The sequence below is a fragment of the Canis lupus genome, chromosome 7 (genome assembly GCF_011100685.1).
Source record: "Canis lupus familiaris isolate Mischka breed German Shepherd chromosome 7, alternate assembly UU_Cfam_GSD_1.0, whole genome shotgun sequence".
Lineage (NCBI taxonomy): Eukaryota > Metazoa > Chordata > Mammalia > Carnivora > Canidae > Canis > Canis lupus.
The window spans coordinates 76653677-76670995 of NC_049228.1; the positions used below are offsets into that span (position 1 = coordinate 76653677).

The 17319-nt window shown below is 40.3% G+C and overlaps 1 protein-coding gene across 5 annotated transcripts in view; it reads right to left on the reverse strand.

Moving 5' to 3' along the window:
- PIEZO2 (piezo type mechanosensitive ion channel component 2) overlaps positions 1–17319 on the reverse strand; it is a 440872-nt gene that overhangs the window by 89579 nt on the left and 333974 nt on the right. For 3 of the 5 annotated variants that reach the window (XR_005362693.1, XM_038543881.1, XM_038543879.1), the window contains 6 exons: positions 15868–15991; positions 14485–14762; positions 13274–13422; positions 11012–11185; positions 1541–1573; positions 956–1179 (listed from right to left, as the gene is read on the reverse strand). Coding sequence is in view for 4 of the 5 variants with exons in the window: in XM_038543881.1 (XP_038399809.1) it covers positions 956–1179; positions 1541–1573; positions 11012–11185; positions 13274–13422; positions 14485–14762; positions 15868–15991 (982 nt within the window). In the remaining variant the exon portion in view is untranslated. Of the gene's footprint in view, positions 1–955; positions 1180–1540; positions 1574–7259; positions 7302–11011; positions 11186–13273; positions 13423–14484; positions 14763–15867; positions 15992–17319 lie in introns of all 5 variants that reach the window. The other 2 variants (XM_038543882.1, XM_038543880.1) reach the window with 2 other exon arrangements.

A 17319-nucleotide genomic window follows, 5' to 3' on the forward strand; every position in this document is an offset into this window, starting at 1 on the left:
ACAGCCATTCCTTAGATATGGGAAGCGTAGTTCTGGGCCTCTCTCAGGGTCTTCTGAGATGAGGGGTGAAAAGGCATCATGTTTGGGGGAATTTGCCTTGGGAGGGATTTTCTGCCTTGTGCTTTTACGTCTTCTAATCCTTTAAAGCACAGAACACCAGCAAAGACAAGCGCAGGACTCCACAGTCGTGGACTCACAACACCATCCCCAAGGCTACTCAGTCTTGTTCCTCCCGTACTGTCTGGGAGCTGCTCACCAGACCAAGCACCCCGCCTTCTCTGCTGTCAGATAAGGCGTCCTGATCATCACGGAGGTCCAGTTCTCATTGTGCCCTATTAAACGTTATTTCAAGTCTATGAAGGAAAATAGAAAAAGGAGCCTAAAGAATCAAAAGGGAAAAATTGAAACTAACAATGACAACAAAAATACCTCTAGGAGTTGGTTTGACATAATAATGATCCCATCACTCATTTGCTCCTCCAGTTCCCAGGTCCTGAAACATTAGGACCAAATTATAAATGTGTTCTTAATGACTAGTTCCCAGACTGGGATTTTTGGGATCTTTGAGAATGCATTTGAAAAAGCCCTGTTGAGAATGTTCTCAAATTCTACACAGCTGTCTGCCTCCGCTGCTGGTAGGAGATGTCCTTGCTCAGGTTTCAGACAGCACAGCTCAGAGCCACAGCTCCCCGGGCCTGGCCCAGACAACCTCTGGCAGATCAGAATCCAGGATCCATAGCTGAGGATCAGCTCTCTTCTTCTACATCAGAATCACAAGGAAATGATGGGAGCAATTGGAACCAAATGTTGTTAACTATAACAACCAAAAGACCACACCCCAATTTTTATTTCATGGACTGGATCAAATCTATATCCACCTGGGAACAAGTCCGATTCATTCACTGGGTCTGTCAGCCAGGATTTTCTGAGTAGCTACTGATAGTGGGTGGATTACCTGAGGTCTCTTCCTCTTCCTCTTCCTCCTCCTCCTCCTCTTCCTCCTCTTCTTCCTCCTCCTCCTCGCTGTCTTTTCCAAGCTCAGCCTTCTCAGCCTTTTCAGGGCATCCCTCTGGTTTGTCCTCCCTAGGCTCAGCCAGCTTCTTTAGGTCCGGCTTGTCCAGGCTGGCGGTCAGATTCATCATGGCAAGGTCCGGAAGGCTTCCTTCAGGGTGCGCCAGTCTGTTGGCAGAGAGCAGGGAAGTCAAGAGAGGAAAGAGCCCTGGGAGAGATGTGAATGAGGGGCAAGTAAAAGGAGGATAAATAAAAATGAAAATCAGTGCATGTACAGAGGCCTTGCAATGTGGGGTTGTTAGCATCTTGTCACTTTTTTTTTTTAAGCTCTTTCTAAAAACAAACTGTAAACTCAGTTAGGTCTTGTTAGCTTTTCCAATTCAGGTTCTAGTGATTAGTCAGTAATGAGAGCTATTGACACCTAAACTTGACATTTTTCCCGGAGGAGAAAATGGTCAGAGTTTAGGATGTAGAAGCATGAAATGGCATCATGTAGAGCAAGCATTTCATGGCTTCACGGGGGACTTACTCATTTTGGTGGATTGGTAATTTTTTCTTGATGCTGCTCAAAGTAATTGAAATAGAAAGGAAAAAAAAGGAGATGAGAACAGAAGAATTATAAGGAATGTCAGAGATCACACATCATGCTACATATCATCCACTATTGCATTCCTGTATGCCGGTTGCAGTACGTCCTAATGCCAAGTGCATTCCAGGATGGCATCAATAGCGTGCTTTTGCTATGAACCCTAGGCTTGGCGACTGAATTGAGAGTGGATTGGACTGCAGATCATAAAGGGGAGAACATATAGACAACAGAGGCAAATCACAACATGCTTTTTAGTAACGCGGAAAACCATCTCACAAGAATCCAGTCATTCACACTCTCAATAGATTTTTAAAAAATTGTTCTTAAGTAATGTGTAATCACAGTCAACCATTGTATAGACTCATCCCACTCTGCCGTCATTTGAAGCATATGCAGTGGAAGCGAAATGCTTTCAGGAGTAAGAAGTTTGCATCACGTCCCCAGCCCGCGGGCACCGGTGTTGATCACGGGAGGGTGTGTGACAGCCTGGGTGAGGCACAGGGACACAGTTTCACTGAGCCCGGACAGCAGCCGGAGCATTACAGCTTATTTCATATTGCACAATAACAAGTAGCATCTTCCTCCTAAATTGTTAAAAGTATATCTTTTTACTCATAGCCAATTTGAAGGAACATTTGTGGGTAATAAATATCAGGGAAAGATGTACTGGAAATCCCGATAGTCTTCTCCATTTGTAATGATAAGTGTATACGTTTCAGCCTGGTTGTAACAGGAGGGACAAATAATGATGTTATCCTATCTGTATAATTGTGAGCTCTGAGTATATTATCTAACCCTTCTGAAATTCACTTTTTTCTTCAATAAAATGAGTAAGTTTGGCTAGATAAAAATCTAAGCTTACTTGCAACTCATCGATTTTATATTTGAAACCTACCTATGATGCTGGGTAACTGTTGCAATGAATCCGCATCATTCTTAGACTTTTAGAGCTTTTATAATCCAAAATTAATTCCTTTTCACAGTGTCCACCAGGTAAATTATAGAATGCGGAAACAATTAAACAAGGAAAGAATGTCTTGAGGATGGTTCCACGTTGGTAGGAGTTACCACGACATACTACTTTTTTATTTTCCAAAGCTAGTCGCTTCACCCTCCTATATTTGGGAAAGTACCCCCTGGCCTCTCCTGAAACTCCAAGGCCATATTTTACACCCCAGCACTGCATGTCAAATCTCAGAGGACATACATGCTGTTCCTACTTCGCTAGGACTCTGCATATAAGGTGATATTAAATGTAAAAGCAGTCATGTGTCACACAATTGTAATAGTCATATGATGCATTCTCTAAGTGAGAAGATACTTTTCATTATGACATTTGGTGGCGGCATGATCATCTCGGAGTGCATTTCTATCATCTACATCGATAACTGCTGTGACTCAGTACTGACAAGGAAAACAGCTTGCCAAGAATTAGAGCTAATTTGTGAGATGAAATTTACAGAGATGAGGCTGTTTCTGAAGCTGCCACTCTAGCTACATAACAAAAAGTCCTCAAGCAAAGAGGCCCCCAGAGTGTCTTTCCATAGGTGGAGCATATTAAGGGGAGATAAGCCAATGAAAAGATCAAAGAAAAACACTGGAATAAACCGTGTGGAAGCATGTCCAGAAGATGGACTTCTGGAAACTTGTAATAGTCTAAGAGAGATCTGGGACTAAATAAGGCTGGGGAGAGAAGATAACCGAATATCTGTGTCTGAGCCAAGTACCTGTGCATTTCCCTCTGACATAATCCTTATAAGGAAACCAGGCCTGTGATACCTGGATGCCTTCTGGACCAGTCTAACCTTGGGAGCTTGTAATGGATGGGAGAGAAAAAAGGGAAGATCTGTATCAGGCTGGAACTTACTAGAGTCTAGGAGTCTGTTAATGGAGAAACTACATGAAAAAAAATCTGTGTGCATAAAACGTGTACAGATGAAAATATTTCTAGTGCCTGATTGGAGTTTACAATTTTAAAGAGAACACCTGTGTATATATGCTTTCATTTTTCTTCCATTTTTTTCATAGCAATTTTTTGAAGGCAATACAAAATAATGTTAAAGCATGCTCATTGGAAAGATTCAGATTCAAACCTCAAGTAGAACTTACTAGCAGGATGATTTAGCAAAACTCCATACCCTGCCCCTAAGTCTCAGTCTGTTGATCTGTAAAATGCAATAATAGCGCCTACTTCACAGGAGGCTGTGAAAACTAAGGTGACTTCTGTTAAGCTCTTAAAGAAGTGCTTAGTACACAGGGACTATTTTTAAAGAACCATCTGCTAATGACAGATTTTCATGTACTGCTTTGATAATTGTATCACAAAGAGGCGGAATTAGAAACATGCTTTTGCAAGGGACCACAGCACACTGGACACTGAGGCAGATGCTCAACCCGGACTATAACTTTGTCATCAGCACATTCTTAACAGAATTGGTGTATGACAATGGCCATTGGGAAGAAAAAGAGCCAATGTTTCTTCCTTAGGAGTCTGTCTCCATCACTTTGAACCTGCACTCCCTGCAGTCTGCCCACCAACCAGCTCCCACTACTGCATTTGATGAGGTGGGGCAGAGGCGGAGGTGGGGCCATCTGCACCACGGGGAGTTCATGGACAGAACCAGCCTTCAGTTTGCCATTAATGAACAGCTGGCCCGAAGCTCCTGGAAAGCCTGTGTGCCTCAATTTAGCTATTTCCCCTCAGTAGTAAATTTTAAAAAGGGATCCTGGTTTTTCAAAAGATAAATTAGCAACCATGCTCCCTAAAACTCACAATACTGGTAATTCTGTGCTGAACTTCATGTGCAAATTACCTAATCTGCACTTGAAGGAAATTTACAAATAGACTTGGTGATGAACTGGATTCTCAGAAAACTTCCTCCCCTACTCCCTTAAAGTATATCTTTTTGCATGCCTTTCCCCCTATGGAGTTCATTTTCTTTTCTTTTGCATTATCTTTATCCATTCCTATAACTTCCTTGCCTTGCTTTTATGATGTTCCAGGCTCTGAGCTGTAAGCCTCTCACTGGCCATTTCTCCTTTTGCATTCTAACAAAGCAGGTGATGTTCTTTTTGTGCTGTCACTCACTTTTTCCTTCTGCATGCACAGCTTTCTTTATATGGTTCTTTATATGGTCCTCCTTGTGTACCTTTCTCTGTTTGTATCTACATAATATTATTCTAATTATAGTTCTGGGGACTCTTCCTTTGAGGGCAGAAAGCCAGTCTTAACTCTCTTGGGCTCCCTTGCACAATACAGCACTGGGCTTGGTATACAATGTGACTCATTGAATGTTTGATCAATGGATTCTATGCCCTGGATAGGCATTCTTATTTGAAACAGAAGACACAAATCAAAATGTCATCAGTCACCCACTATCCTCACCAATCCTACTTCACACTTTGTTAGGCCATGTCTAAATTTTAATCAACCCTGAAGTTGAATGTAGGTACACCTTCTCTTTCATCTAGAACTCCCATTTACAAACACAGTATTCTCCTTATGAAATAACACTGAGCTGGGCAACCCCGGTGGCGCAGCAGTTTAGCACCGCCTGCAGCCCAGGGTGTGATCCTGGAGACCCTGGATCAAGTCCCACATCAGGCTCTCTGCATGGAGCCTGCTTCTCCCTCTGCCTGTGTCTCTGCTACTCTCTCTCTGCATCTCTATGAATAAATAAATAAAATATTTAAAAAAAACACTGAGCATACAAGGAAGAAATTATGGTAGAAAGAAAGCTTACTTAACAAAAGGATTGACTTAACTATTTTCCTCAAAACATCAAAGCAGGTCCTATTCAAAATTGGACATGGTTTACACACAGCTTTTCAGAAGCACGGTGAGGGGATAGTTTATTGGGTTACATCTTCCGTGGGCAATAACTCTGGCCTTTCTTAATATGTCAGCATTCAGACAAAAACAAAGATTCTACTGCAAAGAAGATAGTGTAACAGTGGAATGTTTTGAGCTTTTAATTATTTTATATGACTCAGGATCTTGATCATTCTAAGAATTCCTGAGTGCATTCCCTCCTTGGCCTTGTGACTTGGGTTAACAGACATGGATAGGCTTTCTCTCAAGAGAGAAGTCTGAGATAACTGGAGCCATGACTTGTGCCAACCTCTGCTGTTGGAACCCCTCAAACCAACTCCTGCCTTCTTAGGTGTCCCAGCTGTGTTCTCATATAGCCAGTGGTAAATACTTTATGGGAAGAGACAGTGAGAGATAGAAAGAGATAGATGAACAAGAGAAAAGGGAGAGGGAACGGGATGGATGGAGGGAGATAGGAGTGAAGGGAAGTGAGGGAGAGAGGGAAAGGGGGAGAGAGATTGAGGGAGAAGATCCTTATGTTTGGAAAGATAAAATTTCAATAGTTGCTCAAGATCTCCAGCTGGAGTCTTTATCTTGCTTCTCTGCCTGCCAGCTAAAAACCTGAGCTTGGCTCCTCTCTCCCAGGCTACTGACAAAACTGGCTCCCAAAGGAACCAGCCAGTCCTCATTCCCTCCTTCAGTGATCTGCACAGTGATGCAATAATTTTTCACACTTCTTTCTGGAAGTTTTGGCTTCCAGGGTTTGCTACTTGGTCGTCAGCCCTGGGATTATCCTTAAGAGAAAAGTGAATGCAATAGAGACCAACAGTTCTTTCAAAGGGTTGCTTTGTTAATTGGATTAATTGCAAAATATATGTTTCTATGGCCTAAATTACTGGCTTTATTGCAAATGATGTAAAGTTATAGGAGTGGATATTTTAATTCACCTATTTCATAAAGTCAGGGCAGCTTTAGTAAATTAGATCCCAAGGGATCTTTTCTCCTTACTCTTTGGGAAGTTGAGGATAACTCTGCAAACAATACTCTTTATTATGTGTGGTCATTTGCATGTTTTATCTCCCCAGCTGGGTGATGTGGCTCTAAGGTAGTGCCCATTTCTGCATCTTTTGTGAAATCTGGTGATGTAAAAGATCTTTCTTCAATACACTGATATTTCAAGTAAAGGTATATTTGAAGAAACTGATGTCTTAATTTTCTTTTAACCATATATTGTTGTGACTATTATCACTTCATTCAGGAAATAACTGCCAAGGGTCAACTGAAGGGTGAGGCCCAGAGGTAGGTGATATGTGGACACCATGGTGAATTATACCAGGGACTCCAGGCCTGAGGAGCTGACGCCTCTGGCAAGGGAGATAAGACAGGCAGGCAGAGGACTGTACAGCAAGTGTCAGAAGGCAGCAATAATAGAGTGCTGTGGAAATTCAGAGGAAGGGCAGATTACTTTCAGCGAGGAAAGTTGGCATTTGTGGGCAGGTTTGTGGAGGAGGTGGTTCTTGAGCTGAGCTCTTGATGATGTGTTCAAGAGGGTGATAAACTCTTAGGCAAGCCTTGAACCAATTTACCAAATAATGATATTAACGGGGCATATGTTTGAACCAAGACCAAAGGCCAAGCACCAGCTGAAGACCCTCCGCAACCTCCAAATCCACTTGCAGCGCCATTCAGGATAAATACCCAATGGTTTGGTTGGCAAAATACATCCATGAGCATACCTGTCCACTGTCTGATGACATCATTTCTCATTTATAAAACAGCAAAGTGTTTACCAAACCAAGAGACCATTAAAAAAAAAAAAAACTAGAGAGAAAACATTGAAGTACCCACCTATTTATTATTAGATATACGCGCCCATTGACTTTGGCATGGCTACGAGGTGAGAGATGGAAGCACAAGGTGGCATGTGGTGGTGATGGGGAGACAGGCAGGAGAGAGAAAGAGGAGATTGTTAGAGGGGAAAGAGGTAGATTGTCTTGCAAGCTTTAAGTCGTCAGGTGTGTGGTCATTGACACTTCGATGCATGAAGACAAGTCAGGGCAGCAAGATTTAAGAACAATGTGAAATTAGACATATTCAAGAAAAATGCTTGAAGATAACAAGTTGCTCCCTGCTTCTTGCCCTCCCCATCTCACACACTTTGCTAAAATTTTTTAAGGTTTCAATTTTCAGAGCACAGTTATCAAATAAAATACCATCTAAAAGATTGATTCTTGCTCCTTTCCCCAAATTAAAAAAAAATGAAATCCTACTAAGTAACCATATGCAACATATTGTTTTCTAAATTGTATAAGACTAAAGTTAAAAAAAAAAGTCATTTTGTTTCTATATGCATCCCAATACTCTCTAAAACAAAGGATGGACAAATTGCAGGGATGAATATTTAAATACATGATGGATATTTAGTACATTAGTATTAAATATATATTTTATAGTAGACTATAGTTATGTTATAATATTATATAGTTTAACAATATATAAATGAAATAATATTCCTGAGAACACCTTCTAGAAATAAGTTTTCTTCTCTCATGATGTATATCAAAACTTTTTCTAAATGCTAACTTTATAAATTCTCAAAGGCTAACCACAATGAATTCTTCTTCAAACACAAGTGACATTTGCCCACACGATCTTTTATGTGTGCATAAAAACATGGCACACACAAACAGTGGACAAAACTGGAAAAGAACAGGTGGATATTTACAGAAACAGCAGTAATGGAATCAACGTAAGGAATACAATGAATCAATTATTCCCTATTTGTGGGCCATGTTTTGTAAAGCACCTCCTAAGGAGGTGGGAGCAGAGAAGGCAAAGCATGACAGTCTAACCCAACTCTGTGAATATTTCTTTTTCTTCATAATTTTTATCATAATGTGGTCACTTATTAGGGCTCCAAGGACAAAAAATACTGCGAGGTGAAAACTATTAGTAAGGAAAAGTCCAGCATGGGAACAAGTTGCTTAAAAAAGATGGGATATGTATCGTACCTTCAAAGTTAAAATTTGGGGACTATATGAAACTGTTGCAGGAAATCCCAAAACACCAAACTTGAGTTTGAACTGAACTTTCAGATCCTAGAAAACTGTATCTCAAAGAACTGAAAATGAAATCCCATATTCCTAACTTCTTTAGAAAGCTGGCCTTATGTAATCTCTCGTCATTCTACGTTGTCTTGGAAAATTAACTGCTTCAGGTCATGCTCAGGGCTAAGCCATGGCCATGAGGAAGGCAAGCAATGACCTCAAATGGCTACAGATCATTTAGATCTTCTTTCTTCTCTTGCCAGGGCATGGAGGATGAGGGCTGTAAGTGGAGCAGCCATGGAAACAGGGAGAAAACATCTCCACATGACACTGCAGTCCTTCCCCAGAACCTACATAATTAAATAATGTTCTAAATGCTTCCAAGGAACTCTGAGGAACAAATTCAGTTTTCATGTACCCTAGGTCTCAAAAATTGTGACTCTTTTGGGCTGGTGCCATCTTTGTTGAGCTGCATGGTCTTCTGCAAAACTGGTCCTGAAAATCTCTATTTTCCAAATATTTTCCAAATATTTCTATTTGGTTGTGTGGTATTGGATTCAAAGGTACGATAGGAAGAACAAGGGCAGGAGAAAGCTCCTACATTCTGGGAGAGCTTTGCATGAGGAGAAAATAGAGATTCAAGGGAAGAAAGGCATTTGGAAGAAAAAAATTAAAAGTATCATTAACAACCACCAATCATTACATTTCTTTTATAAGCATGCAGATATAGTTTGCGGGCCAACAGGTTTTTCTTGATTATTGAATATGACTTTTTGAACATAATGAATTTATAATGATACAAAGTATGTCTTCTTGTCAGAGTTGAATATCAAATACTAATTTTATCCCCAGCTTTTGCAAGCAATGTCAAGAAAGTCATCAAAAATACTTTTACTGGGCAGCCCGGGTGACTCAGCGGTGTAGCTCTGCCTTCAGCTCAGGGCCTGGTCCTGGAGTCCTGGGATCGAGTCCCACAGTCCCTCAGGCTCCCTGCATAGAGCCTGCTTCTCTTCCTCTGCCTGTGTCTCTGCCCACCGACCCCCCCTCTGTGTGTCTCTCATGAATAAATAAATAAAATCTTTAAAAAAATACTTTTACTAATTATTGATAAATCTCACTTTCCTGTGCCCGCACTGTGTTTGGAAGCTTTTAACCTTAGGGTGACTTCTGCTGCTAACAAGTTTGCCTCAAAGTAATCTCTCCCAGGGGGCTCCTGTCTTCTAATAACTACCTTATTTTTCCTAATGTTTGATTATCACTGAGGACAGCTACTGATGCCATCTGTGCCCTCTCCCTGCCAGGGCGTTAGGAAGAGACAAGTTTTCACTGAGCTTGCTTACTGATGGTGGCGAGACAGGATAAGAAATCATGATTGCTTGATACTTTGGGATTCTACTGGTTGGGAGCCATTCACAGCCTGAAGGTCATCTGGAGCATACTCAGAATGAAAAGGAAAGGTAAACCGGGTTCAACAAAACACAATATGGAAAATGAATCCGCTGGATGTAAATAAATAGAGATTAGAAAATGGTTTTCATCATCAAATAAGAGTTTTGGAGTTATCTGCGACTCCAGTTCCACTATAGCAGAAAATCGAATGCTTGGTAGTTCATAGACTGTCTGAGCTGAAATACAACTTCTCTTCCTTTGCTGTACTACTCATTGTTTCCCTTCAAAAAGAGTTCAGAAGGAATTCTAAAGGACGAGAGGGGATTGGTGGCTATCATCTGCAGTCCTTCCATATAGCCCTTTGCTCTCCTGGTTCCTTAACAAGGATTTTTCCAGGAACTGAACTATGGACTAAATCTGAAGCAAAGAGGAAAATCAGATCAGTATGAACATTCATTAGAAGAATGCTTGAAATTTCCCTGTGAGGGACCAGACTGTGAGATTTGTGATAAATCCAGTGGTGGTTTCAACACACATGAGCTGGGAGAGAGCTATCTCATCTGTTGCTTATAAACAATTTATATTTATTGATAAGAAGACAACAGAGAGCTGATAAAGGCAAACACTGTCTTCATTTTATTTCCTTACACGTTATTCTTACTACTATTAGATTGCAGATTCTAGCATTTTTGCTGTAGTTCTTCATTTCCAGAGTGGAAGGGAAAGCTCTTCACATCACATTTTGCTTTGCTCTCACTTCTTAACTGGCTGTTAGCACCATAGAGAACTCATCCTCTGAATCAGCCAGATTTTGTAAATGTTTTAAAAACACATTACGGGCCCAGATACAAAATCTCCATCACCAACTCTAAAGAATTTGCATCTGAGCAGCTCTTCTAAATCTACTCACGCGATCAAGATCACTTTGCATTAACCAGTCATGAGTCACTACGTATTGTTTCAGAAGCTCATAAAACACTCCATATTTTTTTCTCATTTCTTTTTCTGCATTCACAGCTTGGTGCTCAGGGAAAGCTCAAGGTTTCCTACCTTGAGTTATTGGCTCTACCTTAGTTATTGGCTTCCTACAGGGGACCCAGCTGAGGTGAGGAATCAAAGCTGTCCCCCCAGATCAAGAGGCTTGTGCTTCTTGCGAGCACTCACCTGTAGATGGCGCTGTCTTCCTTGCTGGGAATGGATTTCAGGTCTGTGAGTTCCAGGAACCTATCGTGGAAGTAGTGAAGGTGTAAAATGCACACCAGCAGAAAGGAGGTTGGGATGAATATGCGAGTGAATAGCTCTGCCACGGTAAACTGTTTTAAGCCAAGATCCTCAAGCCTGTAAAATAGAACAAAACAAAACAAAAATCAAGCGCCTTTCTTAGGCAATGAGGGCACATTCTTTTCACTCTAAATTCCATCACAGTCCTTCACTGGCCTCAGTTATACCATTTCTTGCATTCTCCCATTTCTTTCCTCTCTCTCATGCATTCGCTTCGGTTTTGTCTCCATCAGTCCGACTGACCTGCTCTTACAGTGGTCAGTAACAACTTCAATATTGCCAAACTCAATGGCTGCTTCTCTGTCTTTACTTCTGCCTCTAGTCCTTCTTGAAACAATCCTGGTCCTGGTGTTGCCACACTGTCCTGGCTTTTCTCTTCTGTTGCTGTCTCCTCCTTTTTTAATTGGACCTCCAGATGTGAAACAGCCTCAGATTCATTCAGTGTTGAGTCTTTTATCCAGGTTATCTCACAAGTCCGCGGGGATTTATACACTGTCTTAATGCCAAGGACTCACGTGTGCATTTACAGCTCAGGCTTCTCCTGTGGACTCTCGTGCCCAAATGTCTACCAGGGGTTGTTGTTGTTTTTTTCTCTCTCACAATTATTGTATATTTAGGGTCTTCCAAACAGTACTCTTGATTTCCAGTTTTGCTCAGCCACACTGTTGTCCACCCCGGACCCCACTTGAGTTGTCTCTGATACAATCGTCTACACTGTGCCAAATTCTGAAATAAGGAAGTCTTTCTTTCTTTGCCTTGGCATTGCATTCCTCCACTCTTTCTTCAGTCTCCTAAACATCCCTTAAAACTGCCTACTTCTGTTACCCATCTCTGTAACACTTGCTCTGGATGAAACCACCATAAATTCTCATAGGACATGTTGCTGGTGACCCCGCCTCATGGTTTCTACTCTTGCTTTCTGACAGCACTTTTTTTTTTTTTTCAGCCAGTCAAGGGTTCTTTAAAGACTAAAAATTTTCACTAAGAATAAGATGCCAACATCACTACCTACAAGCCATGCATATCCTGGGTGCCTGGCTCCATTCTCCACCTCTGCTCCATCCACTGTCCCCCTTGCTCCTAGCAGGTGAACCTTCATCTGCTTCCTCGTTGGCACCAAACTCAGTCTTGTCTGAGGATCTTCACAGTTGCTGCTGTCTTTGCCTGGGATGCTTTTCCTCACCTCAACTCCCAACTCACACACTTCTCTTAAGGCCAGCCCTTCAGGTGGAGTTTAAATGTCACCTCCTCAGGGAAGCTTGCCCTGACCACTCCGTTTATAGTTTGTATTCTGCACTATTCACTACCTCTGTCTGTTTCCTTTATAGTCTTGCCACAATTTGTAATTAATTTATTTGCACAGTAAGTAGAGTTTTTTGGTTTTTTGTCTCCTCCACTGGAATATAAACTCTGGCAGTACTTAGACTCTCTCTTGCTTCCTGTTGTGTACCCAGGCAGAGTCAGTGTCTGGCATGTGAGAGGAGGCATTTGGTAAATATTTGTTGAATGAATGTTATAGTCATGTTAGCCTAGCTACATGGTGAGCCTTTCCTTTTAAGCTTTTCTCTTAGCCACCTCAGCAGGCTTCATTTAGTTCTATGTCCAGTTCTAGTTACTAGTTTAAGAAGTTGGTGGCAGCAAATCAGAAAAGGATATAGTACATGCGCAGATCTATTACACACACAGAAACAATTATTTCATCTGCATTAGTCTATTAGCACTTTTTCTATGGCATCAAGTGCTCCTTAGAATCTTAGTACCAGCCACATACATGAGGAGAGACCGCTGCTTTATATTATGAGCCTATGAATCGACTGAACTGTTGAACAGAGCTTCAATTTGGAAAGTAGAAGGCATGATTGGCTGAGCAGTAAGCAGGTATTTCACATGAAACAGACATTTTAAAAAGTTATTTCATCAAAATGGGGCAGAAAATGCACTTTTAAATCAGTATTCATTAGGTACGTACTGTATGTGTCAAGCCCACGGCTCAGCAGGAAGACCATGAAATGATCTGTTCTCAAGGAACTGATAGACACCGATGACATCATGTTATACCAAAACCTTCTAAAGATGTCTGAACAATATGCATGCAAGTCTTCACTCTGTTACTTTTACAGCCCATTTTTACACCAAACTGCTTACTTTTCTTTTTTCAATCCCGTCATATTTTGCCACAGGCCTGGGAAATTCTCGAACTGATATGTGTATATAAAGATAAGCACCAGCATAGTGTAGATAACTACAGACATCCAAAAATATTTTAGGATTCGCCTCCACCATTCATAGTGCACCTGTGAATCAGATGTTGAAAAACAAACAAGAAAAAAGAATTGATTAAAAAATATAACCTTACAAAAATCATCACTTGTCATTTATTCAAGTATGACAAGTGATATTTACAAATACTTGAAAATCAAATCTATTTCATGTTTTGTGTTTGAGGATCTATTCCTCGTAGAGTCAGTTGGATCTGGATCAGAATCTCTCAGTATAACCAGAGTTGCTAACTACACCTTTGGGTAATTCGCTGGACCATTCTGAGCTTCTGTTTCTTCTTCTGTAAGTACCTACTTTGAGACCTGGTATAAGGATGAAATCATAATATTTATAAGGCTCTCGGCACACGACCTAGTCTATAGGAGGCATTCAAGCAATGATATGGTAGATGTTGTCATCATGGTAGTTACTGTTGGGAGAAAAAATGTCTCCGTTTTGAAATTCCAGTATTTAAAAGTATTGAGATACTTTTATTTCTATGGGTGAATTATTGTAGTTGCTTGACTTGTTCTGTTGGTTGCCTGCAAGAATAGTGTACTGCGGCACTTGTTTCTATCACCAAGCTACAATTTTTCTGTGACTTAAGACTGAATTTGTAGAGAGGCCAATTCATCTCAGTAGAATCTTTTATAAATTCTAATTAATAAAATACTAAAACAGTTGATGCATTATGCACACACACACACACACACACAAGGTTTTCTGATTCTAAAGTCTGAAGTACAAGTAACTGGGTATCAACCCATATTTTAGATTATCCAGCCACTGTTCTTAAATTACTATTCAAAATTTAAAAATTATACAGATGTTTTTCTTTATCAAAAGTTTGTGAAAAACTCATTAACTTGTTTGTTTTTTGTTTTACTTTTTATGACCCCTAAATTTTAAAATAATGGATAAGCTGAAGTCATTTCGCATTTTAGGCCTTCTAAGTTTGTAATGTTTTAACTGCATTGATCACTTTATGTAATATGTTCATGGGATTATAGTAATTTAGAATCTTGTCAAAGGAAGATTGCACATGCTCCCGGGATGTCTACAAGAATAAAATAAACAGAGGACAATCATTTACCCACCTGATACAAGGCCACACAGAACAGAAACAGCACCATGTAGATGATTTTGTACATCACAATTTTACCCTCGAAGCTGACGAAGAAGAACATTCCTCCACAGACGTAGATCCAGTACTTGATGAACATGGCCACCACCAAATTGCCCAGCACTTTCATGATGTCCTGGTCATCATCTTCTTCCATTTCCTCTTCCTTCCTTCTCTCTTGCTTCTCTTCTTTGGGTTCGTCTTCCTCCTTCTCTCCGGCATCTCCTTCCATTTGTATATCTTGCTCATCATCTTCAAAATAGAAGACTGTGCTGTTAGACTTAGCTGGTTCCCTGCCCAGAGCCACACTCCTACTGGGTGTTGTATGTCGGACATGGAAGCACAACATAAAAGTGTTACTATGTGATTTGAATGATTTTGGGCTGTTCCAGTAAACAAGGCAGCATGTAGAGCTAATCATAATCAATGTATATAACCTTCATGAAATATATTTAAAAGAAATAAACCTGGTAATATATTATGCTAACCTTTTTATAATACCTAATTTCATTTTTAGTATCCAATGACACTTTTAAGTACTGCAGGATCTAGAAAAATTAAGTTCACTGGTTTTGTTTTCCACAGTTTTAGCTACCTGAGGTCAACCATCGTCTAGAAGCAGATGATTCTCCTCCTGACATATCGTCAGGTGAATAATAGCCTAACACCATGTCACCTGCCTATGTTATTCACTTCCTCTCATCACGTGGACATTTTCTCATCTCATAGCATCCCTAGAAGGCTGAGTATAGCATGAGAAGATATTTTGAGAGAGAGCGAGATGACATTCACATAATTTTTATTACCATGTATTATAATTGTTCTATCTTATTATTAGTTGTTTGCATCATACTGTATTGAGTTTATAAATTAAACTTTATCATAGACATGTATAGGAAACAACATAGTATCTTTAGGGTCCAATACTATCTGCAGTGTCAGACATCCACTGGGGTCGTGTAACACACCCCTTATGAATAAGGAATCCCCCATACATACAATCACACAAATGAAAATGGATCTATCAGTTTCAAATTCTGATTGTTTCATGGCTCTGAAAGTGTGATCTTGAATAAATCATTTAACTTCTCTGAGCCTGTTTCTTCTTCCCTTAAGTGGGAATCAGTTTTGTGAGGACTGAATGACAGCACATTTTCAAAAGCTTCTTATAAGCTCCCACATGCACACTAAATTGTTCGGATGGGAGCCCTGTTTTTTTATTATTATTATTTTTTAATTGCTCCATGTTAATGTTCAGCTTTATCTGATCTGAAGCATAGAAGTTTTCTGATGTATTGGGGATGCTCCCTCTCTGTACTTTTGCTGAGTATAAAAATCTCCGGTCATACTAATTTACCTTTTTCTTCATTTTCCTGACTTCCAATTTTGACCTCAGATAAAAGAGCTTCCTTTTCTTGAAGAGCTTTTTGCTCTGTGAGGTGCTGCCTCAGCAATAGCCAAAAAGTAATGGTGAAAAGTATCTGAAAGTAGAGAATTAGCAAAAACAAGAATTAAGCCACCCATTTGAAGTGTAAATAAAATTCAACATATACAATGTTTTCTCCACATTTCAATGGAAACACAGTAAATAAGTCTTTCTATTTGAGACAGAGTCGGGAGCCCACTAGATTTCACCTGAAGGTCACTGGCTTTTAAATCTCATTTGCTAAAGACACAAGCAGGCGTGTTGAGGGCCCAGGGAAGGTGTCCTGACAGTCCAAACTACTTCCATCTGGGCCGGAAATCAGCTTTGGCAATTGATCTCCCTGGAGGTGCTAGTCCTTGATTTCCTGTCCTGACTGTGACATAAGCACAATTGTAACAGGAAGACATATTTCTTCCATAATGCTTGCTGACTCTGCAATGTTCCTTCTTATGAAGAATTCCACAGATGGGAAAAAGAACATTTCATCCCGGAAAACAGAACCTGTTAATATCCCATTCATCTCCCAAAGCTGAAAGAAGAATTGTTCTAGGCGTCCATACTAGTATATTAAGATTTTGTTGAAAGCTAGGAAAAAAAAAAAGCTGATGTCTTTGGGGAGCTGCTCCTTCAGGGAATATAGGACCTGGCACATAGTAGTTGTTTTCTACTAGCTTTATTAAAATACAATTTACATGCCCTACAATTTGCCTATTTAGAATGGGCAACTCAGTGCTTTTCGGTAAATTCATAGAGTTGTGAAACCAACACTGCAATCAATTGCCGAATATTTTCATCATCCCCAAAGAAGCCCCAGAGCAGTCACCCCATTCCTGCCCACCTCAGTCCTGGCCAACCACCAATTTACTTTCTATCTCTGGAGACTGCCTAATCTGGGCATTTTACATAGTGGAATTGCTTAAGAAACATTCTTTTGTCAGTGGCTTCTTTTATTTGGCATAATGTTTTCAAGGGTTATTCATATTGTAACCTGTACTGACACATCACTTCTCTTTGTTCCTTGATAATATTCCATTGTATGGACAGAAAACATTTCATTTCTCAGTTGATGGGCATTTAGGTTGTTACATTTTTTGAGACCACTCTGAAAAACTGCTATGAGTATTCATGTACAGGTTTTTGTGTGGAAATAGGTTTTCAGTTCTCTTGGGTTTAATACCTAGGAGTAGAATTGCTGGATCTTACGGCAATTCTATTTTTAACCTTTTGAGGCACTGACAGGGCATTTTCCAAAGTGGCTACAGCATTTTTCATGCCTCCCAAGCAGTGTAGGGGTTCCAGTTTCTCCACCTCCTCATTAATACTTACTATGATTTGGCTTTTTGATTCTAGCTATCCTGGTGAGTGTGAAGTGGCATCTCATTG